Here is a 27,189-nt window from a genome sequence, read left to right as displayed (position 1 = left end):
AAAGTGGAAACAACCCAAATGCCCATTAACTAATGATGGATAAACAAAACTTAGTGTACCTATACAGTAGAGTATTTATTCATGAATAAAAAGGAGTGAAGAGCTGATCCTTGCTACAATATGATGATCTTTGAAAACAGAAGCCCGTTACAAAAGACCACATATTATATGTTGCTGTTTCTATGAAATACTAATAGGCAAACCCATAGAGACAGAAAGATTGGTGGTTTCCTAGGACTAGGGGTTTGGGAGAAATGGGAGTGGCACCTAACTGGTACAGAATTTATTTTGGGAGTGATGAAAATGTCCTAAAACTGAGGTGATGGTTACACAACCCTGTGAATATACTAAAACCCACTGAAATGTGCGTTTATATGTGCGTTTAAATGTTTTAATGTATGGTTTGTGAACTATATCTCAATAAACAAAGATGTAAGCTGCCAAAAATGTTACACAATACAATGGTACACGAACTGGATTTAGATCGGCAAACCCTAGAACCTAGTGAGGAAATGAGAAGCCCAGCAGGAAAACGGGTGGAGCCCAGAGAAGGGCTTAGGGCTCTGCGCTCCCCTGCATGCACCGGCCTACTTACCGAGGTGGTACTTCTCTTGGGCCCCACAGACACCTGCCTCTCCCCCGATCGCTATTCTCAACTATTTGCGTTTCGCGACCGGCCTGCCCCTCCTCTTTCCCGCTCTGCCTAGGAAAAAAGAGCCCTCGGAACGAAGCTGGGCAGCCCCAGAAAGCAGTGCCCATCACCTTCCAGCTCCATCCATGTACCCAGCAGCCCATCAATGACCTAGCTATGTTGTCTGTTCCACCCAGTCCTGCCCGGTAGTTATTCAGCAATGAGGGAGTACGAAGCGTGCGCTCCAGTAGTGTGCCACTTTCCCGGCCCTCCGTGGCTTCCCAGTCCTGGACAGAGACCCGAGCGAGCCGAACCCGGGTACCCGGCTACACTGGGCTGGGAAGGAGGACCGGGCAGCCACAGGCCAGGGAGGGCAGTTGGAGAGCGATAGAAGCAGAGGGAGCGGGAGGCAGAGGAGAAGGTACTCAACGATGGACGCGCCCAGGCTGGGCGGCGCCCACAGAGCAGAGCCAAGGTCACGAAGCAGAGCGTCACGGTGCAAACTCCCAGAACTGAATAGGCTAAAGCGCTAGCTTGTCACCCTTTTAATTCGCTTTTACAGTTTCCGAACTGCCCAATCAAAACCCGAGCCCAGGGTCGCTCGTCACCGGTCTCTGGACAAAAAGCGCTGTTTCAGATTAGAAATCAAGACTTTCCCGTCCTGGTTTCTCTTTCTTCAAAGCCAGCTGCTTTCCGAGAAAGGGTGAGGGTTGCTTCCTTCACCCCACCCCACGCAGTGATGAGATCAGCAACTTCTCACTCTATAGATGGGTGATTCTCTGGTTGTTCCAGTGAAGTCATTTGGAGTATTTATTAAGAGGCTGAGGGCCAGAGGTCGCAGTCTACATGCAAGCACACTTAATGTATAAAAAAGCAGCCGGGCGCGGTGGCTCACGCCTGTAATCCCAGCACTTTGAGAGACTGAGGCGGGCGGATCACTTGAGGTCAGGAGTTCGACATCAGCCTGGCCAACGTGGTGAAACCCTGTCTCTACTAAAAATACAAAAATCAGCCGGGCGTGCTGGCGCGTGTCTGTAATCCCAGCTACTCAGGAGGCTGAGGCAGGAGAATCGCTTGAACCCAGGAGGTGGAGGTTGCAGTGAACTGAGATCACACCACTTCACTCCAGCCTGGGCAACAGAGACTCCGTCTGGAAAAAAAAAAAAAAAATCCTGCATATAATCTGGGCTTACAAGCACCAAGGACATGTAAGAAATGTGTTATGTTTTTCGATTATTTTATTTCTTGAGTATTTATTGACCATCTACTACCTTAGGCTCATATACACTGAATTTTCCAGGAATATAACTACCAGGCAACTCAAAGGAAGATGTATGTTGGTTTTTTATTTTTGGAATTTTGCCTAGAGATTTTCGCCATTTTAGAAAATTACACCAGAACCAGCAATACCATATCTGAATCTGAGCCATCGGTACAACGTGCCTCTCAGTCTTCCATGCCGCTGGTTCACAGAGATCCTAGGCAGTTACAAGTGTCTGGCACTTCTTTATACCAGCAGCACAGCCAAGCTAGAGCATTCACAAGCTAAATTACTTAATTTTCATAATTATATTAGTAAAAGAATCACCACAAAACAATTGTTATAAAAAGGGGTTGTTGAATACGATTGGGATTGAAACCTCTAATCCACACTGGAATCCTGGGGACTGTGCCCACCTGTCTGCCAAGCTTGGATACTGAGTTTCTATCCTAGAAATCTGTCAGATAAGGCTCCGTTACACAAATGATTTGGTTACTGCATCATCACTGGGAACCCTTCATTCTCTTAACCTTTCCCGGCCTCAGAAAAAAAAAAAAAAAAAAATTCTCAAAAACCCCCATACTGCCAGAAAAGAGCTCTACCTGTAGGCCTACCTTTGGAGGAACTGTCCAGAATGAGTCAGGGCCATCTTGTTACCTAAAGCCTTTTAGGGAAAGGGATTCTTCCATAGTTTCTTCTTTCACCAGATCAGTGCCAAGAAGTTTTCCATTGTACAAAATGAGTATCCCTAATCTGAAAATCTGAAATCCTAAATGTTCCAACGTCTCAAACTTTTTGAGCGCCAACATGATGCTCAAAGGAAAAGGTAATTGGGGCATTTTGGATTTTAGATTTTCACCTTAGAGATGCTCAACTGATAATTAGCAAATATTCCAAAATCTGAAAAAATCCAAAATTTAAAACACTTCTGGTGCCAGGCCTTTCGAATAAGGGATACTCAACCTGTATCTCCCTGCTGTGGTAATTTGCTCTAATGAGCTGTGAACATAAAGAACCACTGGAAGTAAAAGCAGTTGCCTGGAGTCTTGCATCTTACAGAGCCCTTCTGATTGCCATCCCCTTCTCAGAACCACCCTAAAAGAGTGCCCGGCACAAAGTAGACACTCCATATTTTTTTAGCAAATGATTAAGTGAATAAATAAGTACATTTATGGTATAGGAATAATTATCCCGTTTTATGGATGTGGTGACAAAGGGTCAAGTCAGCAATATGACTCTTTTCCAATTTCTTTTGTGGAATTAGGATTCAAACTCAGGTCTGAGTCCAATGTCATACACACTGTAATGCTATCCCCTTAGCATTAATGGAAGTTTGGGGTTGCATGTGTTATGGGCCCGGCAGAGGATGTTGACAGGAAACATGCCTCACCCAGATCTGGCTTTATGAGCCCGTCCTCAGCTTTTGCATAGTTTGCTGCTAACAGCTAGCATCTGCGATTACCCTCAGTCCTGCAGATTACCCTCAGACACTGGAAGGAGCTGGAAGTATCTGGGAGTTTTATGTTTCACCTCATTCCACAACCCCGGATAGCCAAAGACAGGCTGATGAAAAGCACCAAGCCCAGGTCCTTTGTGTTAAGGCAGGAAAAACTCTGACGTGTGTTCTTTGTTCTAGAGCTTCCTGTGTGATCAGGCTGAGTGTAGGACTTCTGAAATCACGCTCTCGCTTGGCTTCTTACCATTTCCTGTCCTTCATCCTCCACTCCTTTACTGTTCTTTTCCTAGAAGTCCCCCCTTTTTTTTTTTTTTTTTTTTTGAAGAGTTTCACTCTTCTTGCCCAGGCTGGAGTGCAATGGTGCGGTCTTGAAGAGCCCTTTCTTAATAAGTCATTTGCATCCAAATCTTTGGCTCAGGGCCTGCTTTTGCAAGACTCCACCTAAGACACTCACTCGCTCTTCAGATGGTGAAAATGGCATGCACACTTGCAGACAGCTAAGGATTCTGTCTTAGTCTTTCTGTTGCTGTAACAGAATACCTGAGATCAGGTAATATACAAAAAAAGAGGCCAGGTGCGGTGGCTCATGCCTGTAATCTCATCTTTTTGGGAGACCAAGGCTGGAGGATCACTTGAGGCCAAGAGTTTCAGACCAGCCTTGGCAACATAGTGAGAATCTGTCTCTACAAAAAGTTTTTAAAAATTAACCATGTGGCCGGGTACAGTGGCTCACGCCTGTAATCCCAGCACTTTGGGAGGCCGAGACGGGTGGATCATGAGGTCAGGAGATCAAGACCATGCTGGCTAACACGGTGAAACCCCGTCTCTACCAAAAATACAAAAAAATTAGCCGGGCGTGGTGGCAGGCGCCTGTAGTCCCAGCTACTCTGGAGGCTGAGGCAGGAGAATGTCGTGAACCCGGGAGGTGGAGCTTGCAGTGAGCTGAGATCGCGCCACTGCACTCCAGCCTGGATGACAGAGCAGGATTCCGTCTCAAAAAAAAAAAAATCAGTGATGCATGGTGGTGTGCGTCTGTAAGCCCAGCTACTTGGGATGCTGAAGCAGAAGGATCACTTGAGCCCAGGAGTTTGAGGCTGCCAGAGCAAGATCCTATCTCAAAACAAGAAAGAAAGAAAGAAAGAGAGAAAGAGAGAAAGAGAGAAAGAGAGAAAGAGAGAAAGAAAGAAAGAAAGAAAGAAAGAAAGAAAGAAAGAAAGAAAGAAAGAAAGAAAGAAAGAAAGAAAGAAGGAGAAAGAAAGAAAGAAAGATGTATGGAAGAGGCTGAGAAGTTCAACGTTGAGGGGCTGTATCTGGTTTGCTTTGAGTGAGGGCCTTGTTCCGCACCATAACGTGGCTGAAGATATCAGAGAGGCATCATAACATGGCTAAAGATAAAGATTTAGAGGGGCACGAGAGAGAGCCAAAGTGGCTTTTATAACAGACCCATTCTCTATTAATCCATTAATCCATTCATGAAGGAGTCCTAGTGACCCAGTTCCCTCTTAAAGGCCCTACTTCTTAATACTGTTATATTGAAGGTTAACTTTCTTTTCTTTGCTTCATTATTTTTTATTTTTTAATTTAATTTATTTTAGATAGATAGATAGATAGATAGATAATAGATGACAGACAGATACGAGGTCTCACTATATTGCCCAGACTGCTCTTGAACTCCTCCTGGGCTCAAACAATCTTCCCGCCTCAGCCTTCCAAGTAGCTGGGACTACAGGTGTGTGCTGCCACACCCAGCTAGTTTTTGTTTGTTTGTTTTCGTAGAGAGGGGGACTCACTATGTTGCCCAGGCTGGTCTCAAACTCCTGGGCTCACGCGATCCTCCAGTCTCAGCCTCCCAGAGTGCTCGGATTAGAAGTGTGAGCCGCTCTGCCCTGTCAGGATTAAGTTTCAACATGAATTTCAGAAGGGACAAACATTTGAGCCATAATAAATGACGAGAAAACCGCTTCAACTATGCTGTGTCATTTAGTGGTAGCAAAAGTCCTCTCTGTTTTTCTGAGTGAAAACAGTAAAAAGAGGAAGTGCTTGTAATCCCAGCACTTTGGGAGGCCAAGGCAAGCGGATCATGAGGTCAGGAGTTTGAGATCAGCCTGGCCCGCATGGTGAAACCCCATCTCTACTAAAAATAAAAATAAAAATAAATTAGGCATGGTGGTGCACACCTGTAATCCCAGCTACTCGAGAGACTAAGCCAGGAGAATCACTTGAACCCAGGAAGCAGAGGTTGCAGTGAGCTGAGATTGTGCCACTGCACTCTAGCCTCGGTGATAGAGTGAGACTCTGTTTAAAAAAAAAAAAAAAAAAAGAGGAAGTGGTTCATGTGGTCCATGGGGGAGGGGAAACCTGCACATCATTGCAGGCTTCAGTTGGGCCTGTGTGTCTTACTAAAGACATAGATATCTCCTCAGTTTCTTAGACTTTTTAATCACCTATGTTGTGGAGGACCAAAGATATCTAATAATTGCATCCAACTAATGACAGGAGATATATAGAGTTTAGTGCATAGTAAGTGCTTAATATATGCTTGACTGTTATTTTAATTGTATTTATCAGTTTTTTTTCCATTAGCCCTTCTTGTAACTCTCCAAAGTACCAGAATAATTTCTATGCACAAACTTTTCGATCAAAATAATCAGAGACACTTTATTATTTATTTTAAGATATCTAGAACCCAAATGTTAGCCTTCAACTTTTTTCTTATAGGTCTAGACTCCAGGGAAAGACAATGCCAATGTTTTCCCCCTAAAACTTTGATGGCTGCATCACAGACAAAATATTTTTTTTTTATTATAGGAAGTGGCTGGGTCCGGTGGCTCTGTAATCCCAGCACTTTGAGAGGTCGAGACTGGAGGATCGTTTGAACCCAGGAGTTCAAGACCAGCCAGGGCAACATAGTGAGACCCCCCCATCTCTACAGAAAAATACAAAAATAAAATTAGTCAGGAATGGGTGGTGCACACCTGTGGTCTCAGCTACTTAGGAGGCTGAGATGAGAGGATTGCTTGAGTCCAAGAGGCTGAGGCTGCAGTGAGCCAAGATTGTGCCACTGAACACAAGCCTGGGTGACAGGGTGATACCCTGTCTCAGAAAAGAAACAAAACGAAAAGAAAAGAAAAAAGAAAAGACCTTGAGTTTTGCTTCAAGGGTTTACAACACAAGAATGACAAGTAAAAAGCAACAGCCCAAAAATACTGTGAAAGTGGTTGTTGACAAAACTAGAAAAGACATGTCCATTTATGGCATGTTTTCATTAGGGATCATGAAAAAAAGTAAGATATAAAAATTATTATTTAACAATAACCACTTTTTTAAAGGAGGATATAGTTAACCTTTGAACAACACAGGTTTGGGGTGCAAGGGTCCACTTTTTTTTTTTCCTTTTTGACAGGGACTTGCTTCATCACCCAGGCTGGAGTGTAGTGTCCTGATCTCTGCTCACTGCAGCCTCAACCTCCCAGGCTCAGGCGATGCAAGGGTCCACTTTTTTTTTTGTTTTTTGTTTTTGGTGACAAAGTCTTGCTCTGTCACGCAGGCTAGTGTGCAGTGACGCAATCTCCACTCACTGCAACCTCCCCCTCCTGGGTTCAAGTGATTCTGCTGCCTCAGCCTCCCAAGTAGCTGGGATTACAGGTATGCACCACCACATCCAGCTAATTTTTGTATTTTTAGTAGAGATGGGGTTTCACCATGTTAGCCAGGCTGGTCTCGAACTCCCAACCTTAGATGATCTGCTTGCCTCGGCCTCCCAAAGTTCTGGGATTACAGGTGTGAGCCACTGCACCTGGCCAAGAGTTCACTTTTATGTGGATTTTCTTCTGCCTCTGCTTCCCCTGAGACAATAAGACCAACCCTTTCTCTTCCTCCTCCTCCTTGGCCTATTCAACATGAAGATGATGAGAATAAAGATCTTTATGATGATGCACTGCCACTTGATGAATAATAAATACATTTTCTCTTCCTTATGATTTTCTTAATAACATTTGCTTTTCTCTAGCTTACTTTATTTTCAGAATACAGTATATTTAGTATATATAACATGTAAAATATGTGTTGACTGTTTACGTTATCGATAGGGCTTCCAGTCAGCAGTAGGCTATTAGCAGTTACGTTTTTGAGGAGTTAAAGGTTATACTTGGATTTTGACAGCATCGGGGGTTGCCACCTCAAACTCCGTATTGTTCAAGAGTTGAATATATAAGGAAATGTAAGGATACCTATTTGACAAAGATTAATTAATAATAACAATTTTTAAAAATTTAAATAACCGTAATATAAAGTGGGGAGTTATATATACACACTGAGAGCCACCTCTATAAAGTAGAATATAGTAGGGTCCAAAAGATAGTAATTTCCATGTTATAAGTGATTACAGGGGTGTACAAAATTTTTTCTTTCTTTCTTTCTTTTTTTTTACTTTTTATTTTTTATTGAGACACAGTCTCACTCTGTCACCCAGGCTGGAGTGCAGTAGTGCCATCTCTGCTCACTGCAACCTCCACCTCCCGGGTTCAAGCAATTCTCCTGTGCCTCAGCCTCCCGAGTAGCTGGAATTACAGGCGCCCACCACCATGCCTGGCTAATTTTTGTAATATTAGTAGAGACAGGGTTTTGCCACATTGGCCAGGCTGGTCTGAAACTCCTGTCCTCAAGTGACCACCTACCTCAGCCTCCCAAAGTGCTGGGATTACAGGCGTGAGCCACCACACCCCACCTAGTATGTTTTTTTAAAGGGGCTTCTTACATATATTTTCTAGAAAGTAATTCTTGTTTCAGCAACATAGTATGGGTATTCCTCCATATCAGTATGTAAGATCTACTTCTTTATTACTGGTGTTGGGACTTTGCCGTTTAATTTGCATTGCACAATTATATTTAATAAGGTTAATTAAACTTCCAGTATTCCTCCTCTTTGCTTGCTCTCTTCTTCTGAAAAGAGGAACTAAGGCATGCTCCAAAGGAACTGTGAAAGTTGATACTACAAATTGGGTCATTTTTGTCTTACTCAACAAAAACAGAGTCAAGAAGCACTCAGGGCACAAAACATTGCTCCAAAAATGCAATTTTCTGCAAGCCTGGCAGCTGAAACTGCCTGCTATCACCTGAAACCAGGTTTAACTAAGGCTACTGAAACAACCTGCTACAACTTCATTGAACAGACTAGCTCTGTTCATTGCCATCATTTGCCAGTCCAAACTTGCCAGCTCCTCAAAACCTTACTAGCACCAGTGAAATTTCTCAGAACAATGTGTAACATTTTTGCATTTTATAAAACCTTTTTGTACTTCAGTCATGCCAAAGACCAGCTGGTCTGTGTGTATGCCCTGAATTGCAATTCTTTCCTCCCAAATAAAACATTTTAATTTCAGAGATTAATCTCTATATTTCATTTGACTTTGACATACTATTACCTTGTAATATCAGCCAGCCCAGCAGCCCCTCACAAAATAGCTCTGTTGAATGATACAGAATGGAGAAAGAGTTCTTTATTATTTAACTCAATGGGTCTCTCAATCTTGGATGTACATTAAAACTCTCTAGAGGTTTTTTAAAAAAATAACAGTATACCTGCGCTCCATACCAAGAGATTATGATTTAGTTGGCCTGGATGAGAGTCCGAGAAGCTGGTAAGGTTTTTGTTGTTGTTGTTATTGCTGTTTTTGAGACAGAGTCTCACTCTGTTGCCCAGGCTGGAGTGCAATGGCGTGATCTCAGCTCACTGCAACCTCTGCCTCCCAGGTTCAAGCGATCCTCTTGCCTCTGCCTCCTGAGTAGCTGGGATTACAGGCACGCACCACCACCATGCCCGGCTAATTTTTGTGTTCTTAGTAGAGACAGAGTTTCACCATGTTGGCCAGGCTGGTCTTGAACTCCTGACCTCATGATCTGCTCACCTTGGCCTCTCAAAGTGTTGGGATTACAGGCGTGAGCCACCGCGCCCAGCTTGTTGTTTATGTGTGTGTGTGTGTGTTTGTTTTTCTTTGTTTTGTTTTTATAAACTCTACACGTAATTTTAGTTTGCACCCAAGTGAAGAGTTAATGAATGGCCTAGGTAAGTGTGGTATAATATGAAACACATTTGGTCTTTGTCCCCAGTTCCTGTCATAAGTTCCTAAAACCCTTTGAATTTTGAATGATAGGAGTGTCTTTTGTTATTGCTAATAAGACTCTTTGATAACCCTTGAGTATATGTTAATGAGGTTATACTCATTATAGGTTGGGGCCCCTAGATAGCCTCAGGATGGTGCTAGTCACCAGAAAGACCAACTGATGAAAAGATTAGTGTGTTGGAACTTCCACCCTGACCTGTCCATTTCTGGGAAGGTGAAGGGGAGTTGGAGATCAAGCTCTATAAAAACTCTTGAACGATGAGCTTCTTGTTTGCTGAATGTGTGGAGGTGCTGGGAGGGTGGCATACACCTGGAGAGGGCATGGACTCTTACCACCAAAACCCGCTACATACAACCCTATTCATCTCTTCATCTAGCTATTCGTCTGTAGCCTTTATAATATCTTTTATAACAGATTGGTAAATGTGAACTGTCCTAGCAAATTAATCAAAATCAAGGAGGGGGTCATGGGAGTCCTGGTTTCCAGCTGGTCAGTCAGAAGTAGAGGTAACAACCTACTATGTTGCAGTGAGCCGAGATCTGGCCACTGCACTCCAGCCTGGGTGACAGAGCAAGACTCCGTCTCAAAAAACAAACAAACAAACAAAAACAACCTACTATGTGTGATTGGCATCTGAAGTGGAGGGCAGTCTTGTGGGACGGAACCCTCAACCAGTGGATCTGACACCATCTCCAGGTAGACCCCATCAGAATCGAATTGAATTATAGGATACCCAGTTGGTGTCTGCTGGAGATTGTTTGGTGTTATTAAATTAAGTTTAGCCTAGGCAGGGCACAGTGGCTCATGCCTGTAATCTCAGTACTCTGGGAGGCTGAGGCCAGAGGATCACTTGAGGCTAGGAGTTTGAGACCAGCCTGGACAACATAGTGAAATGCCATCTCTACTAAAAATACAAAATTAGCCAGGTGTGGTGGCGCATGCCTGTAATCCCAGCTACTCGGGAGGCTGAGGCACGAGAATCGCTTGAACCCTGGAGGTGGAGGTTGCAGTGAGCCAAAATGGTTCCACTGCACTCCAGCCTAGACAACAAGAGAGAAACTCTGTCTCAAAAAAAGGTTTAGCCTAAAGTTGCCTTGGCTGGACGCAGTGGCTCACACCTGTAATCCCAGCATTTTGGGAGGCTGAGGCAAAAGAATTGCTCAAGGCCAGGAGTTCATCTCTACTAAAAATTAAAAAACAAAATTAGCCAGGCATGGTGACGTGTGCCTGTAGTGCCAGCTACTCTGGAGCCTGAGGCAGGAGGATTGCTTGAGGCCAGGAAGTCGAGGCTGCAGTAAGCCATGATCATACCACTGAACTCCAGCCTGGGTGACAGAGTGAGACCTTGTCTCAAAACAAAAATTAAATAAATAAAGCTGCCTCGCTATGTAAGTTCAGGCTAAAGGTTTCTCTATGCATAGTGAACTGCAACCTAACTGGATAATATGTCAACAGACTGTAACTTACTGTTATACCACAGAGTCTCAGCCAATCACACGTGGTCAACTCTTCAAACCCTGTTTGAATGAGGCAAATGCTGAGCTGCAACCAATCTGGCTGTTTCTTCCCCTGACTTCCATTTTCTGCACATCACTTTCCTTTTTCTGACCCTAAATGTTATCCAACCATGTGGCATCCCCAGAGTCATTTTGAATCTGTTCTGGTTCTGGCAGCTGCCTGGTTCGAGAATCATTTTTGCTCAGTTAAACTCTGTTAAATTTAATCTGTCTAAAGTTTTTCTTCTCACAGAATGTAGAAAACATATCTGGTCACAGAAGCATTCTGTGTTGAGTGTAAGAGTAGAAATTTTAAAACTTTGTTTTTCTTTCAGAGTATCACCCTCCAATTTGTTCAGCCAAGTTCCTACAAGTCTTCCCTCAGATACCCTTGCTCCACTGTTTGGAATTACCCAAACCTGCCATGTGGCTGTCCTTCCTGGCTCCCAGGCCTGGAAACCCAGGCCCCACCCACCAATCAAGAGAACCACTACCCACTTACTCTCAGCTCAGGCGAATGGCTTCTCTAACACCTCCCTAGATTTTTGTTGTTGTTCCTTGAACAACATTATTTCTTTCGTAAAAAATTATTTTTTTTAATTCAATTTTTCGAATTGAGACAGGGTCTTGTTATGTCGCCCAGGCTGGTCTCGGACTCCTGGGCTCAAGTGATCATCCTACCATGGCCTCCCAAAGTGCTGAGATTACAGACATGAGACACCTCGCCCAGCCTGAACAACAAAATTTCCATTGCCAAGTTCTTTGTGAGTACCTATGCTATATTCTTATCAGGTATATATTTTAATTATTTGAGTGCATATCTGTCCCTCCGCTAAACTGAGATGATTGGGAGCAGTGTTGTGTTTTATTTATCCTGTCAGTACCTAGAACTAGCTAATTTAGATTCTTGGTCAAATAAACAAAACTGGCCATCAGGTATAAAACTATGCCTTGAAAATCTTAAATCCGTTGTCATTCAAAGTACAGTTGGCCTTTAGTATCCAGGGGCTCCACATCTGTGGATTCAGCAAACCATGGATCAAAAACATTGGGGAAAAAAAAGGGATGGTTGTGTCTTTACTGAACATGTACAGACTTTTTTTTCTTGTCATTATTCCTTAAACAATAACAACCATTTACGTAGCATTTACATTGTATTAGGTATTGTAAGTAATCTAGAAATGATTTAAAGTATACAGGAGGATGTGCATAGGTTATATGCAAATACTGTACCGTTTTATAGAAGGGACTTAAATATCCAGAGATTTTGGTGTCCAAGAAGGGGTCCTGAAACCAATCCCCCAGGGAGACCACGGGATGACTGTGTATCTATTCCTTGCTAAAATATTAAATCCTTAGATACTTTTGCTCCCTCTTAGAGTCTGCATACTCTTCATGACCTGGCCCACAAGAAAGAACTCTGGCTAAAGTATAGAAGGCTGGCCTCTCATGGACAGCTGTGTCACTCCAACTATGCCATTTAACTTCTTTGAGCATCAGATTCCTAATCTGGAAAATGTGGATCACTGAGGCCCTTTACACTGTGAGCCAAACCCTATATACAAGGGGTTCACACTTTTTACCACATGGCACTTGAAGACTGTTTCCCTGTTTAAAAATAAAGGGGTAATAGTGGGAGCGAGATATAAGAGACAACACATCAAGTTTCATGATTTTATTTAAATCGTGGAACAAAAATGAACCAGATTAAACCACAACTTTATCAAATGTATAAGAAGTAAATATGAATCTTATATGACAAAATGTTTTACTCATTATAACAAATTTCCAATAACCCCATCAATTATATTTCTAAATTTTTCCTCCAAATTCTAAGCACAGTATGTAAATTGGAAGTTAACTTATATACGCATAACTATCTTATCAAGCTTCGAGTGCAAGAGATTGAAGAGCTCAGATCTGACCAAGATGTTGATGTTGGATATGAGAATTCTCTGCTCCCCACCTCTAAGTTGCCAGCCCTCCTAAAGCTAGCTGCCCAGATACCTCAAACGTGGAGATAGCACTCAAAGTAGAATTATAAAGAAGATCATGCCTGTGTTAACATTATTATAACTCTGCATTTTTTGCATAAACTGTATAAGCATATCAATATTAAAAAGCAAGGAAGCAGAATTTGGAATTCATCCAATCCAAATGCGGCATCTTCAAACCTGAAAAGAAAAGAAAAAGGTGAGCAAATGAATTTATTTTATTTGGATTGCAGATCTCATTACCAAACCTGTCTAACTTCTACTGTGTAGATCACCTTTTTAAAAGAAGTAACTACGGACAGTTCTCCAAACCCATTACAAAGAGTATATCCTGTTAGTGTATCCGTTTGGTGCTGCCAAAATCTTAGAAGAAAAAATGCTGATATGATATTTTGGTCAGTGCTGGACTGTATATATGACAGTGGTCTCATGAGATTAAAATAGCATACTTTTTACTGTACCTTTTCTATGTTTAGATACACAAATACCATTGTGTTACAGCTGCCCACAGTATTCAGTACAGTAACAGGCTGTACAGGTTTGTAGCTTAGGAGCAATAGGCTAGACCATGTAGCCTATGTGTGTAGTAGGCTACAACACCTAGGTTTGTGTAAGCATTTCTTGGAATATGTCCCCGTCATTAAGTAACACATGACTATATTCGAGTTCAAGTCCTGGCTCTACAATTTACTACCAGTGTGACTGGGCAGATCATCCACCTTCCTGATGCTCTCCCAAATCAATTCCCTGTTCTAGAATGTAACAGGAGATTTGAATGGGTTTTCAGCATGAAAGCACCCTGGGCAGTAGAATTTCACTGAAAAGCTGGATCTTATACATTTGGACTCCAACTAAAGATGCAGAGAAGTCCAAGTTCCTCCCTCTCTCTTGCTTCTGGAGTTCTTTGTAGTTACATCTATTGTAGTATCACTACATCAAGTTTTAACAATCTGGTTCCCTTTATCTCATCTAGTGGCCTGGGAGCCTCTAAGAGGCAAACACAGTCCCCACACAGGAATGGGACGTCTGCAGAACTGTATAACTCCTCTCTTCTGTCTGAAGAATAAAACAACTATTATACAAAGGAAGAGAGTGATTCATTTTCTCTTCTCAGCAGAGATGTCCAATGTGGAAATGGTAGAAGAAAGATCAAAGCCTTGCAGGTAATGTGGGTAACCACCTGCCTCTATCCTGCAATACCATACTGGCAGTTCCTTTGCCCTCTCTGTCGAGGGTCAGTAATGCGGCCACACCCGGGGCCACACACCTTCTTCACACCACAGGAGAAGGGAATGTGACCCTGTAGGATTCTTCTTTGCCTGCTAAAACGCTACTCTGTCAATGTTCTCCACATAGTGAGGGTTATCCTGTTAGAACTGTCTATAAATAGTCCTCAGGATAGTGAAACAAAAACATTTTCTTAAGGTCAAAAACTTACCTCCATGATGCTGCTTACATGTCTCGATCTATGAAAAAGACAGTGGAGAAAGAAAAAAGAAGACATTAAGTTATACTTTTAAAATACCATGTACTAACAAATGTCTAAAATGGTTAGAAATAAGGCTGGCAGAATAGGCTGCTGTTCCTATCCATGTATACCTTGTTTAGAGCTACCCAGCAGGAATATGCCCTTCCTACTAGCCTCAGATACCAATCCAGCCAGAGAGTACTGGAGGAGTCCAGGATTATAGGACGCTAGGATACACAGGACTTACAAACAAAGGTCTATACCTTCTTGAGATGTTCGTTAGTGCTCAATATACCTGAAGCTGCCACAAAAGCTAGAGGAAGCCAGTAGGTAAGAAGCGTTAAGAGTGCATATGTATTCATGCAAGTGCTGCTGCTGCTCCCTGCTCAACTGCAGGGAAACTACTGGTTCAGAAACCATGTTGTGCAGCAATCTCTCAGCAGATGCCACTAATCTGATCTTTAAGAACATTCCCTGACAATCCCAATATGCAGATTGTTTATATCAGATGGGATGGGACTCATTCAGGGTAGTATGGCCATAGACTTTTTTTAATATCAAAGCAGCTTTATGATATGACTACTCATACACAACTTTCAGCAGCTTACAAAAGAATGTAAGACTTACCCCACTTAACTGTCCTGGGCCCTGACAAAGTCACATGGTTCACACGGCAGGCATACTCATCTTTTTCATTGGGGGTGAATTCAGTGTAGTACAAGAGATAGAAAGACCAGTCTTTGCTGAAAGACAAGTCTGAATGCTCCACTTTTCCCATTTTCTCTCCATTCTTCAGTAAGTCAACTTCAATATCAGATGGATGAAATCCAGACACATAGCAATTCAGGAAATTTGGCTTTCCATTCTCTGGTGGATGGCGTGAGTAAACCTGAATCTTTGGAGTACCTGAGGAACATAGGGAAAAGACACATTAATATTGCCAGGGTATTTCACTTGGGGCTAACTTGGTCTCAAGCTCCATCAGGCACCAAGTGTTTACATTTGATCATCGATTTCTCCCAATTCCATTTCCACTCTGGCCAAATGAGCTTCCCCCTTCCCAACAAGCCACCTCCATTTTGAGGAATAAACCATTACTTGGTATCTTTCCCTCATAATTCCTCTATACATGACTTTTTTGTTTTTTTCTAGCAGGTTTCTAGCAGTATCTTCTGTCACTGGAGATTGTGCTGCATTTTTAAGAACCTTTTTCTGGATGCTCTCAAGCACTTCTGATGGCTTCTCAGCACTCATAGCATTCTTAAACACATCACTCAAGAGTCTACATGATTTGGCTCCAAGCTACTTTTCAAAGGTCATTTCTCAGTTCATAATAGCCCCATCAAATTACTCATGTTACTGTACTCTGTTTCCACCCCTTCCATTTTTTTTCCTTATGTTTACTCCTTTCTTTTTGGTTCCTGCTCCTGCCTCGATCTACACCCACCTGATTTTCTAAACTGTATTAAGTGTCTAGAAGAGTGCCTGGGATATAGCAATTGCTCTATACGTGGCAGATGTTGTTATTATTACCTCAGGTTCCTAAGCGGATCAACCCAAGGTATGTTTTATTTTGTTGTTTTTGTTGGTTTTTTGTTTGTTTGTTTGTTTGTTTGAGATGGAATCTCATTCTGTTGCCCAGGCTGGAGTGCAGTGGCGAGATCTCAGCTCACTGCAACCTCTGCCTTGGTTCAAGTGATTCCTGGGACTACAGGCACACACCACCATGCCCGGTTAATTTTTGTATTTTTAGTAGAGACGGGGTTTCACCATGTTGGCCAGGCTGGTCTCCAACTCCCAACCTCTAGTGATCTGCCTGCCTTGGCCTCCCAAAGTGCTGGGATTACAGGCATGAGCCACTGCGCCCGGCCCAATCCAAGGTATGTTCTTACCAAACAACAAAACCTCTTTATTTCTGCCGAGGGTTTATATGCCAGATCCCTCTCTGATTTTGTACCTAATTTCATGAGCTAGAAAACAAAGAAACAAAACCTAAATGCATATAAGAGCTGGCAAATACCTTAAATGGTTGAGTTGGACCAGATAAAATACAACAGGGATAGGTGAGGACTATGGCAAATGGGACAGAACATAGTTTTCATTATGATCAAATGGAGTAATGCATGTGACAGTGGGATTTGCGTTTTAATTAGCATCCACAGGTGATTGCTGTAAACTAGCCAGGTTGGGAATACATTGCCTAATGTTACAGAAGCAGTGCTTTCCAAAATGAGAGGCATGACTAGACCATCCATGGGGAAGTGGAAAGAAAATATTATAAACTCTATATTTTTCATCGAAAATGAAGAGAAGTGTTAGTGCTACTAAATATACAGACTGACACTAAATATATGTGTATACAATTCTTTTAAATACACTTATATTCAGGGTACATGATCCTAAAAGGCAGCTACTCTATCATGTCTGGAAGGTTGTGGGGAGAAGGAGGAGTACCAGGCCACCTTGACCAGCTATATCTCTCTAGAAACACCCTATCATCAAGGAAAGGCTACTAGCCCCATCGAGAGGTGGATTGGGGAATCTAATGAAGACCTGATTTTTTTCACAACATTAAAAGCTAAGAGAGCTCTTTGCAACTGAGCTTCTAATAATAAGAACATAATAAATGCCTCAGGGGTCAGAGCGCAGATTCATCCTGCCTGGAACTCTGTTTGAGGGAAGGCAGAAAGATTTTGTGAGAGCATCGCTGTAATCTTTTCTAAGAAGAGGACAAGTATCAGACAGACTGGGTTTGAATTGGGGCTCAACCAGTTACTGGCTTTGTGACTTTTGGAGAGTTATTTAAGCTTACAAAACTTAACTGAAAAATTAATTTATGCCCACAGTAAAACAAAACAAAACCACACACAGGACAGAGGGGAAAACAGACCTTCAGAGGTAATCACCATTACATGCTTCTTGTGGTATCTTCCAGAAATGGTCTATGCATGGCATGTATTACTTTGGAAATTTTCAAAATAAGATTTTTTTAAAAACATCTGATTGTTATTTTTTAAAACCGACATCTAACATAACCAGCAAATACCAGTAATGGTGATGATATAGACATTATCCTTTATGTTGTAAATAAATTGTATTCAAATTAAATGCAATTTTCTCATGATCAAAACATTCTGCTTTTGATCATGTTTTGCCAGGGGGAAAAGGTGAGAGGGCTTAGCGTATTGCCAGGTATTTAGAAAGTACTCAGGATCTTTGGTGTCCTCAACAGTCTTGGTAACCATCTTGGATTATCTTTTTTTTTTTTTTTTTTTTTTTTTTGGAGACAGAGTCTCGCTCTGTCGCCTGGGCTGGAGTGCGGTGGCCGGATCTCAGCTTACTGCAACCTCCGTCTCCCGGGTTCACGCCATTCTCCTGCCTCAGCCTCCCGAGTAGCTGGGACTACAGACGCCCGCCACCTCGCCCGGCTAGTTTTTGGTTTTTTTTTTTTTTTTGTATTTTTTAGTAGAGACAGGGTTTCACCGTGTTAGCCAGGATGGTCTCGATCTCCTGACCTCGTGATCCGCCCGTCTCGGCCTCCCAAAGTGCTGGGATTACAGGCTTGAGCCACCGCGCCCGGCCGGATTATCTTTATTAATGGTTTTACAACTCCCCTGACTTCGACAAACCTTCACTTTTTTCTTTCTTCTTCTTTTTTTTTTTTTTTTTTTTTTGTCTTTTTTAAGAGACAGGGTCTCGCTCAGTTGCCCAGACTGGAATGCACTGGCGCCATGATAACTCAAACTCCTGGGCTCAAGAGATCCTTCCGCCTCAGCCACCCGAGTAGCTTGGGCCACAGGCGCCAGCCACCACACCTGGCTAATTTTTGTTTTTATTTTTTATAGAGACGAGTTTTCACCATGTTGGCCAGGCTGGTCTCAACTACTGACCTCAAGCGATCCTCCCGCCTCGGCCTCCCTAAGTGCTGGGATTACAGGCGTGAGCTACCACGCCCAACCCCCTCATGTTTTCAAAACCGAAAGTAAGAGGCACACTACATCTCGGAAAGAACCAGGCAAAGAGCCAAAAAGGAAGCCTTCTGTAAGAAAAGACCACAGGGCCCATGGCCGCCTGGTTTGCTCTGGAGAATCTCACGCAGAAGGCAGGCATGTTTCTTTAAAAAAAAAAACGCACGAATTACAGACAAAAGGCATGCGCTCCCGCAAAAGGCCCTGGTCAGGCTTGATTTCAATCTCGATTGCTGCCATTTATCCCCTGTATAAGTTTCTTAAAATCTCGGTGCCTCAGTTTCTTCATCTGTGAGAGGCAGAAGATAACCATAGTAGTTATCTATGGCGGAAGATAACTATTTTAAAAAATTAAATGACGCTAAGCACGTAAAGTCCTTGGCACACAGAAAGATGTCAATAACGGGTAGTTCTTATGATTTTTTAAAGTGACATGTGATGGGAACAAATAGGTTAATGATTCGAAACCGCTTTGTATCACAGCCAAGCATTCTACAAACGTCGCGTGCTCTTTCCCCGCCACGGTGTGGCCCCACATAGACCCGGAGGTGCAGGGCAGGCGAACTTAGCGGCTCCTAGCGAAGTCCACAGCTCTCTGGTCCGAGGGAAGCAGAGCTGCAGCAGACAGGTTTACCCGGGCGACGCCTCCCCCAGACCCCAGGCGCCCCTCCACGCATTCACGGCCCTCAGCTCCGCGCCTTTGGGATGAGCCTACCCGTCCCCCACTCCAGCTGCGCTCGGGGAGCCAGAGGCCCCGCGAAAGAGCGGAAGAGAAACCCTCCCCCAACCTCGGCGCTCTGACGCTTATCAACGCCCTAAACTTTGTCCGGACCCTCCTGTCGCCGTAGGCCAAAGGTCTCCCCTGCTTCCCGCCGAAAGGGGCAAGAAGCCGCGTCCCAGATGCGCACCCCCTTCCCCACTCCCAGGCCACCCCACCGCTTCCCGGAGACCCAGCCCCAGACTAGCCCCCCGGCGGGCCACCAAGGAGAACTTGGAGAAGGGAGGTCACGGAGCGAGAGAGCACAGAGAGGGCCACAGAGGGTGCGGAGCGGGAGAGGAAGGACCAGAGCGGGAGGGTAGGAGAGACTCACGCTGGATAGCCTCCAGGCCAGAAAGAGAGAGTAGCGCCAGCACGGCTAAGGCCACTGAGCGAGACATCTCGGCCCGGGTGCTGTCCGCCGCTGGAATGCCCGCCGGGCGCGACGCCTCCACTTATATTCCGCGCGCGCCCAGCCAATCAGGGCAAGGCCCGCGGGGACCGTCACCAGTCTCCAAGCCAGAGACGCAGTGCTAGGTTAGAGAGAGGGAATTTCCCGTTTTCGGTTTCCTTTTCTTAGAGTCTCGTGATGTTTAAGAAGGCATGCACTAGATTGGGTGGGTTTGCTGCCTGTACATCGGCGCCCTCCGATCTGGGGTGCGCGCCCCAGCTTGGGACACGCGGCGCTCATTCTAGGACTTCAGCTGGAGGCACCTTAAGGCCCCCTCCTCGCATTGCAAACTGGTCCCAGAGATACTAAGTGACTTGCTAATGGTGCCCCAGCCAGTTAAGGACTTGGACCTGCATTTTTCATTCGAGAAAACTGAAACCCAGAAGATTAAGATCGTTGAATGCTACCTAGCAGGAGAACTTCGGTTTATAACTACAGCTCGGGAATTCGCTGCAGCGTTTCTCGATTCTCTGGGCAAGAAAAATAGTCCCAGATGCATTCTGAGCACAGCTCAGAGAAGGTCCTAGCGAACGAGTACCTTTCTTGCTTCTTGAATCCCTTCAGGAAAAAGTGTTTGGAAAGTTCTGAGCCAAGAAGTTCCTCCCTGTGTCCTTGTTATTTAGGTAATTTTCTTCGTTCTGTTGATTTGTGGGGGGTGGGGGAGAACCACTAATAGTAAAAGCAGTAACTGCTTAGGGCTTTAGAGTTTCCAGCGCCTTCCAGGTACAACATTCTCTTAGTTTCCACCCTAGAACAGGGACTGGCACATAGTAGGTACTCAGTAAACTGAATGAATGAATGGATGGATGGATGAATGAATTAGTGAATACATAAATAAACTGTAGGAGGAAAGAATTCCCCCATTCGTTTTATGAACAGGGGAAACAAAGGCTAAGAGACTAGAATTCAAACTCTGGCCTGATTCCATTGACATCCATAATTTAGACACTGGAAGACAAAGGGCTTGGCAATTTTAGTGAGAGTTTGGACTCAGCCAAGGACGTTAAACATGACAGGCAGACCCATTAAGAAAACCTACACTCTAAAGTGACCGTAAATAAGGTGCTGCCATTTCGTAGTGGCGGAATCCACAGGTCTTTTCTAAGAGGAACAGTGAGAAGAGGAAGTGGACCATGGGGATGGGGAGGGGCAGAGATCTTGGAAGTCACCATGGTTTTCAGCTGAAAGGATTTGCCTAGCTTCCCCAAGGAGCACAACAAATAACCTTCTAGGTTTCTTTTACATATTTTTAGGCTTTTGATAATCCTTATTGTGGAGGCCATGCCTAAACTAAGAAAATGCAATACTCTCCATGGACCTAATGAAATGAGATAATGCACAAGAGAGAGCCTCCCACAATGCCTGGTACATAATACGTGTTCTGTAGTGTATAATAAGTGCTATAATTATTAATATTATTTACCTAGTTTTTCTACCAGCCCTCTCAATAACTAAAATATAAGAATAATTGTTATGCACAAGTTTATGAAATGAGACACTCTTGCTCCCTCCCTTCTTCCCCTTTTAAAAACTCATATAAGGCACTAAAGGCCTGAAATGTTAGTGTTGAATTGTACTAGAAACGTGCCTTAGAAGTTTAGCAAGGGACAGGGCTATTTTTGCCTCTAGTTTCTTGTTTACTACATCACAGAGAAATACTAAATTTAAAATTCATTACAGATAGATTCTGACTTACTCACTTGGAAAACCAATTTAAAAAGCAATAAAAAGCAGTACAGACAGAAAAAAGTCTATTTTACAGTTTTCCGTGGGTGGGGAACACCTGTATTTTTCTTGGATTTACCATTTATGACATGTTTTGAATAGTGAGGGTAAAAATTATATATACAACTATTTGTTTAAAAACAAGAGCACTGTTTGCCTAGGAGGGCAAATTTGGGAAGTCTACAAACATGACAATGTCATTTTCTTTAATTTTTAATTTTTTTGTGGAGACAGACTCTTGCTATGTTTTCCAGGCTGGTCTTGAACTCCTGGTCTCAAGTGATCCTCCTTCCTCAGCCTCCCACAGTGCTAAGATCACAGGCATGTGTTACCACGCCCAGCCACAAATATGACAGTTTAATAACTTTGTCTCCCTGTAGTGCAATTAACAGATTAACAGCGGCCTTTTTTTCCCCTATATAACCTTCTTAAAATTTTTTTACAATGAACATTTATTCAAAATAGTAAATGTTGGCAAGAATTTAGAAGAACTGGAACTCTCATACAATCCTGGTGGGAATATAAAATGGTATAAACAATTTTGGGCTGGGCATGGTGGCTCACACCTGTAATCTGAGCACTTTGGGAGGGCAAGGCGGGCGGATCACTTGAGACCAGGAGCATGAGACCAGCCTGGTCAACATGGTGAAACCCTGTCTCTACTAAAAATACAAAAATTAGCTGGGCATGGTGGCAGGCATCTGTAACCCCAGCTGCTCAGGAGGCTGAGGCAGGAGAATCACTTTAAGCTGGGAGGCAGAGGTTGCAGTGAGCTGAGATTGCACCACCATACTCCAGCCTGGGCAACAGAGCAAGATTCTGTCTCAAAAAAAAAAAAAAAAAAAAAGGAAAACACTTTGACAGCTCTTTATAAAGTTAAACATACACTGGCCATTAGATCCAGCCACTCCACCCAAGGTATTTCCCCAAGAGAAAACGAAAGCATATGTCTAAACAAAGACTTGGACATTAATGTTTCCAGCAGTTTTATTTGTGATAGCTGAAACTAGAAACGATCCAACACACATCAACAGGTAAATGAATAAACCCATTGGAGTATATATCCATACAATGAAATATTATCATCAACAAATAAGGAAAAAACTGTTGATACATGTAACATGGATGAAATAATCATGGTAAGTAAAAGAAGTCAGACAGAAAAGAGCATATACGATATGATTCTGTTTATCTAAAACTCCAGAAAAGGCAAACTATAATCTATATGACAGAAAGTAGATGAGTCGTTTCTAGAGGGAAAAGAGATCATCTAAACATGAGGAAACTTTTGGGTTGATGGATATGTTAATTATCTAGAGTTTGATGATGATTTCACAGTTATATTTTAGAACTTATTGTATACTTTAAGTGTAATTTATTGTATGTCAATTATAAATATTTAAAAGGACATAGCCAGGGAAGGTAGAGCAAGATGGCTGAATAGAAGCCTCCACTAATCCTGCTCCCTGCGGGAACACCATATTGAATAACTATCCACGCAAAAAAAGCACCTTCATAAGAACGAAAAATCAAGTGAGCGATCACCGTACCTGGTTTTAACTTCATATCACTGAAAGAGGAACTGAAGAGGGTAAGACAGTCTTGAATTGCTAAATGCTCTCTCTCCCCCATTCCCCGGCAGCAGCCACCTAGCATGGAGAGAGAATCTGTGCTTCTGGGAGAAGAAGAGTGCAGTGATTGTCAGACTTTGCACTGGCACTCAGTGCTGCCCAGTCATAGCACAAAGCAACACTGGAAAGAACTCACCCAGGGCCCATGGAGGATCATTCAGACCAGCCCTAGCTGGAAGCAAATCATCCATCCCAGCAGTGGGAACCTGAGTTCCAGTAAGCCTCACCACCATGGGCTGAAGTGCTCTGAGGTTCTACATAAACTTGAAAGGCAGTCTAGGCCACAAGGATGGCAATTCCTGGGCAAGTCCTGGTGCTGTGCTGGGCTCAGAGCCAGTGAATGTGGGGTACACAACCTAGTGAGACACCAGCTGGGATGGCCAAGGGATCGCCTGCACCACCCGTCTCCCAACCCCAGGCAGCGGAGCTCAAAGCTCAGAGAGAGACTTCTTTCCTCTGCTTGAGAAGAACAGAGGGAAGAACAAAGATGACTTTGTCTTGCATCTTGGATACCAGCTTGGCTGCAGTAGGATAGGGCACCAGGCAGAGTCCTGAGGCCCCTATTCCAGGCCATAGCTCCAAGCTGACATGTCTAGCCACACCCTGGGCCAGAAGGGAACCTGCTGCCTTGAAGCGCAGGACCAGTCCTGGCAGGATTCCTCCCCAGCTGACTAACGAGCCCTTTGGCCCTGAATAATCGGAAGTAGCCAGGTAGTACTCATCGTGGGCTTTAGGTGAGACTCAGAGACATGCAGGCTTCAGGATGACCCAGCACATTCCAGCTGTGGCGGCTATGGGGCGAAATTCCTTCTGCTTGAGAAAAGAAGAGGAAAGAGTAAAGGGGACTTGGCCACTGTGGGGTTAGAATGCAAAGTGGGCTCTTAGGGTCCCTGATTCCAGGCTTTGGCTCTTAGATAGCATTCCTGGACCTGCTCTGGGCCAGAGGGGAGCCCACTTCCCTGAAGGGTGAGTCCCAGGCCAGGCAGCATTCACCACAAGCTTACTGAAGAGCCCTTGCGCCTTGAGTATACATCAGCAGTAGCCAGACAGTACCCATCACAGGCCTGGGGTGGAAGTGGCCATGGGAATATACTTCTCAGCTTGTGGAAAGGGGAGGGAAAAGTGGGAAGGACTTTGTCTTGTGGCTTGGGTGCCAGTTCAGCTGCAGTACAATAGAGTACCAAGTAGATTCCTAAGGTTTCTGGTTAGGCCCTAGCTCCTGGAAGGCATCTCTGGATTCACCCCAGGCTGGGGGGAACTTGCCACCCTGAAGAGGACATAAGCTTGGCTGGCTTTGCCACCTGCTGATTTTAGAGCCACAGGGCCTTGCGTGAACGTAAGTAGTAGCCAGGTACTGGTTACCGTAGGCCTTGGGCAAGACCCAGTACTGTGCTGGCTTCACCTCTGACCCTGCACAGTCCCAGTGGTGGTGGTCACAGGGGTGTTTGTGTCACTTCTCCCCCAACTCCAGGCAGCTGATCACAGAAAGACAGACTTTGTTTGGGGGAAAGAAGGGAAGACAATAAGAGTCTCTGCCCGGTAATCCAGAGAATTCTTCCAGATCTTATCCAAGACCACCAAGGCAGTGCTTCCATGAGTAATCAGTGTTAACTTGTCAGCGGTTTAAAATAATGAGTAATAAAATATTATCTGCAAACATCATGGTGACCTCAAATCAAAAAACATACAACAGACTATGAAAGAGCCACAGCATTTCTATGCTTAGTGTGCCCTCTAATGCAGATACAGCTGCAGTGACCAAAAACTTAGATCACAACACCCACGTTCCTTTGAATTCCTGAAAAGCCTTCCAAAGAAGGACAGATACAGCCCAGACTGCGAAGACTATGATAAATATTTAACTCAGACACTGATGAACATCTACAAGCATCAGGACCAGCCAGGAAAACATGACCTCATCAAATGAACTAAATAAGGCACCAGGGGCCAATCCCAGAGAAACAGAGATATGTGACCTTTGAAACAGAATTCAAAATAGCTGTTTTGGCCAGGCACAGTGGCTCACACCTGTAATCCCAACATCTTGGGAGGCCAAGGTGGGTAGATCACTTGAACTCAGGAGTTCAAACCAGCCTGGCCAACATGGTGAAACCTTATCTCTACTAAAAATACAAAAATTAGTTGGGTGTGGTGGGGTGTGCCTGTAATCCCAGCTACTCAGGAGGCTGAGGCAGGAGAATTGCTTAAACTTGGGAGGCTGAGATTCAGTGAGCCAAGATTGCACCACTGCACTCCAGCCTGGGCAACAGAGCAAGACTCTGTCAAAAACAAACAAACAAACAACTGTTTTGAGGAAACTCAAAAAAAAGTAAAGCTAACATAGAGAAGGAATTCAGAATCCTGTCACATAACTTTAACAAAGAGATTGAAATAACTAAAAAGAATCAAGCAAAAATTATGGAGTTAAAAAATGAAACTGACATACTCAAGGATGCATCAGAGTCTCTTACCAGTAGAACTGATCAAGTGGAAGAAAGAATTAGTGAGCTTGAAGACAGGCTATTTGAAAATGTAATCAGGCCGGGCACGGTGGCTCAAGCCTGTAATCCCAGCATTTTGGGAGGCCGAGACGGGCGGATCACGAGGTCAGGAGATCGAGACCATCCTGGCTAACACAGTGAAACCCCGTCTCTACTAAAAAATACAAAAAACTAGCCAGGCGAGGTGGCGGGTGCCTGTAGTCCCAGCTACTTGGGAGGCTGAGGCAGGAGAATGGCGTAAACCCGGGAGGCGGAGCTTGCAGTGAGCTGAGATCCGGCCACTGCACTCCAGCCCGGGTGACAGAGCGAGACTCCGTCTCAAAAAAAAAAAAAAAGAAAATGTAATCAGAAGAGACAAAAGAAAAAAGAATAAAAAAGAATGAAACATGCTTAGAAGATCTAGAAAATAGCTTCAAAAGGGCAAATTTGGCCAGGCGCGGTGGCTCAAGCCTGTAATCCCAGCACTTTGGGAGGCCGAGACGGGCGGATCATGAGGTCGGGAGATCGAGACCATCCTGGCTAACATGGTGAAACCCTGTCTCTACTAAAAAAATACAAAAAACTAGCCGGGCGAGGTGGTGGGCGCCTGTAGTCCCAGCTACTCAGGAGGCTGAGGCAGGAGAATGGTGTAAACCCGGGAGGCAGAGCTTGCAGTGAGCTGAGATCCGGCCACTGCACTCCAGCCCGGGCGACAGAGCGAGACTCCATCTCAAATTTTTAAAAAAAGGGCAAATTTAAGAGCTATTGGCTGCAGCCAGGCACGGTGGCTCACGCCTGTAATCCCAGCACTTTGGGAGGCTGAGGTGGGCAGATCATGCAGTCAGGAGTTCGAGACCAGCCTGGCCAACATCGTGAAACCCCATCTCTACTAAAATACAAAAATTAGCTGGGCGAGGCAGCGGATGTCTGTAATCCCAGCCACTCTGGAGGCTGAGGCAGAAGAATTGCTTGAACCTGGGAGGTGGAGGCTGCAGTGAGCCAAGATCACACCACTGCACTCCAGCCTGGGCAACAGAGTGAGACTCTGTCTCAAAAAGGAAAAAAAAAAAAAAAAAAAAAAAAGACTTATTGGCCTTAAAGAGGAGGTAGAGAGAGAGAGATGAGGTAGAAAGTTTATTCAAAGGGATAGTAACAAAGAGCTTCCCACACCTAGGGAAAGATATCAATATTCAAGTATATGAACGTTATAGAACACCAAACAACTTCAACCCAAAGAAGACTACCTCAAAACATGTAATAAACAAACTCCCAAGGTCAAGAATACAGAAAGGATCCTAAAAGCAGCAACAGAAAATAAACAAATAACATACCAGTTATTTGGAGCTCCAGTATGTCTGGCAGCAGACTTTCCAGTGGAAACCTTACAGGCCAGGGAAGACTAGCATGGCATATTTAAAGTGCTGAAGGAAAAAATATTTTATCCTAGAATAGTGTATCCGGTGAAAATATCCTTGAATTATGAAGGAGAAACAAAGACTTTCCTAGACAAACAAAAGTTGAGAGATTTCATCAACACTAGACCTGTCCTACAAGAAATGCTGAAGGGAGTTCTTTAATCTGAAAGAAAAGGACATTAATGAGCAATGAAAAATAATTTGAAGGTGTAAAACTCACTGGTAATTGGAAGTACACAGAAAAAAACGGAATATTATAACACTGTAATCATGGTATGTAAACTACTCATATCTCGAGTGGAAAGACAAAAAGGTAAACCAGTCAAAACTAAT

The 27,189-nt window shown here is 43.8% G+C and overlaps 3 protein-coding genes across 4 annotated transcripts in view; 1 reads left to right on the top strand and 2 right to left on the bottom strand.

Annotated features, from left to right (window-relative positions):
- The window catches only part of TRIM69 (tripartite motif containing 69), a 35,361-nt gene extending 34,657 nt beyond the window's left edge, over positions 1–704 (bottom strand). The window contains exon 1 of the mRNA XM_005559415.5: positions 596–704. The gene's annotated coding sequence lies outside the window, so the exon portion shown is untranslated. The remainder of the gene's footprint in view (positions 1–595) is intronic.
- Positions 705–12,627: 11,923 nt separating this feature from the next.
- B2M (beta-2-microglobulin) lies at positions 12,628–19,585 on the bottom strand. 2 transcript variants are annotated; one of them, XM_045395372.2, is made up of 4 exons: positions 19,489–19,585; positions 15,057–15,335; positions 14,400–14,427; positions 12,628–13,141 (listed from the first exon to the last, which is right to left on the bottom strand). In XM_045395372.2, the coding sequence occupies exons 1-3, from the start codon at positions 19,553–19,555 to the stop codon at positions 14,414–14,416; spliced, it is 360 nt and encodes a 119-aa protein (XP_045251307.2). In that variant the 5' UTR covers positions 19,556–19,585; the 3' UTR covers positions 12,628–13,141; positions 14,400–14,413. The 2 variants fall into 2 exon arrangements, with proteins under 2 accessions (XP_045251307.2, XP_045251305.2); XM_045395370.2 differs by lacking the exons at positions 12,628–13,141; positions 14,400–14,427 and having other exon boundaries at positions 15,019–15,335.
- Positions 19,586–19,786: 201 nt separating this feature from the next.
- The window catches only part of PATL2 (PAT1 homolog 2), a 44,719-nt gene continuing 37,316 nt past the window's right edge, over positions 19,787–27,189 (top strand). The window contains exon 1 of the mRNA XM_065547866.2: positions 19,787–20,228. The gene's annotated coding sequence lies outside the window, so the exon portion shown is untranslated. The remainder of the gene's footprint in view (positions 20,229–27,189) is intronic.

This window comes from Macaca fascicularis, chromosome 7 (genome assembly GCF_037993035.2).
Source record: "Macaca fascicularis isolate 582-1 chromosome 7, T2T-MFA8v1.1".
NCBI lineage: Eukaryota > Metazoa > Chordata > Mammalia > Primates > Cercopithecidae > Macaca > Macaca fascicularis.
This window is presented reverse-complemented; position numbering and strand designations above follow the sequence as displayed.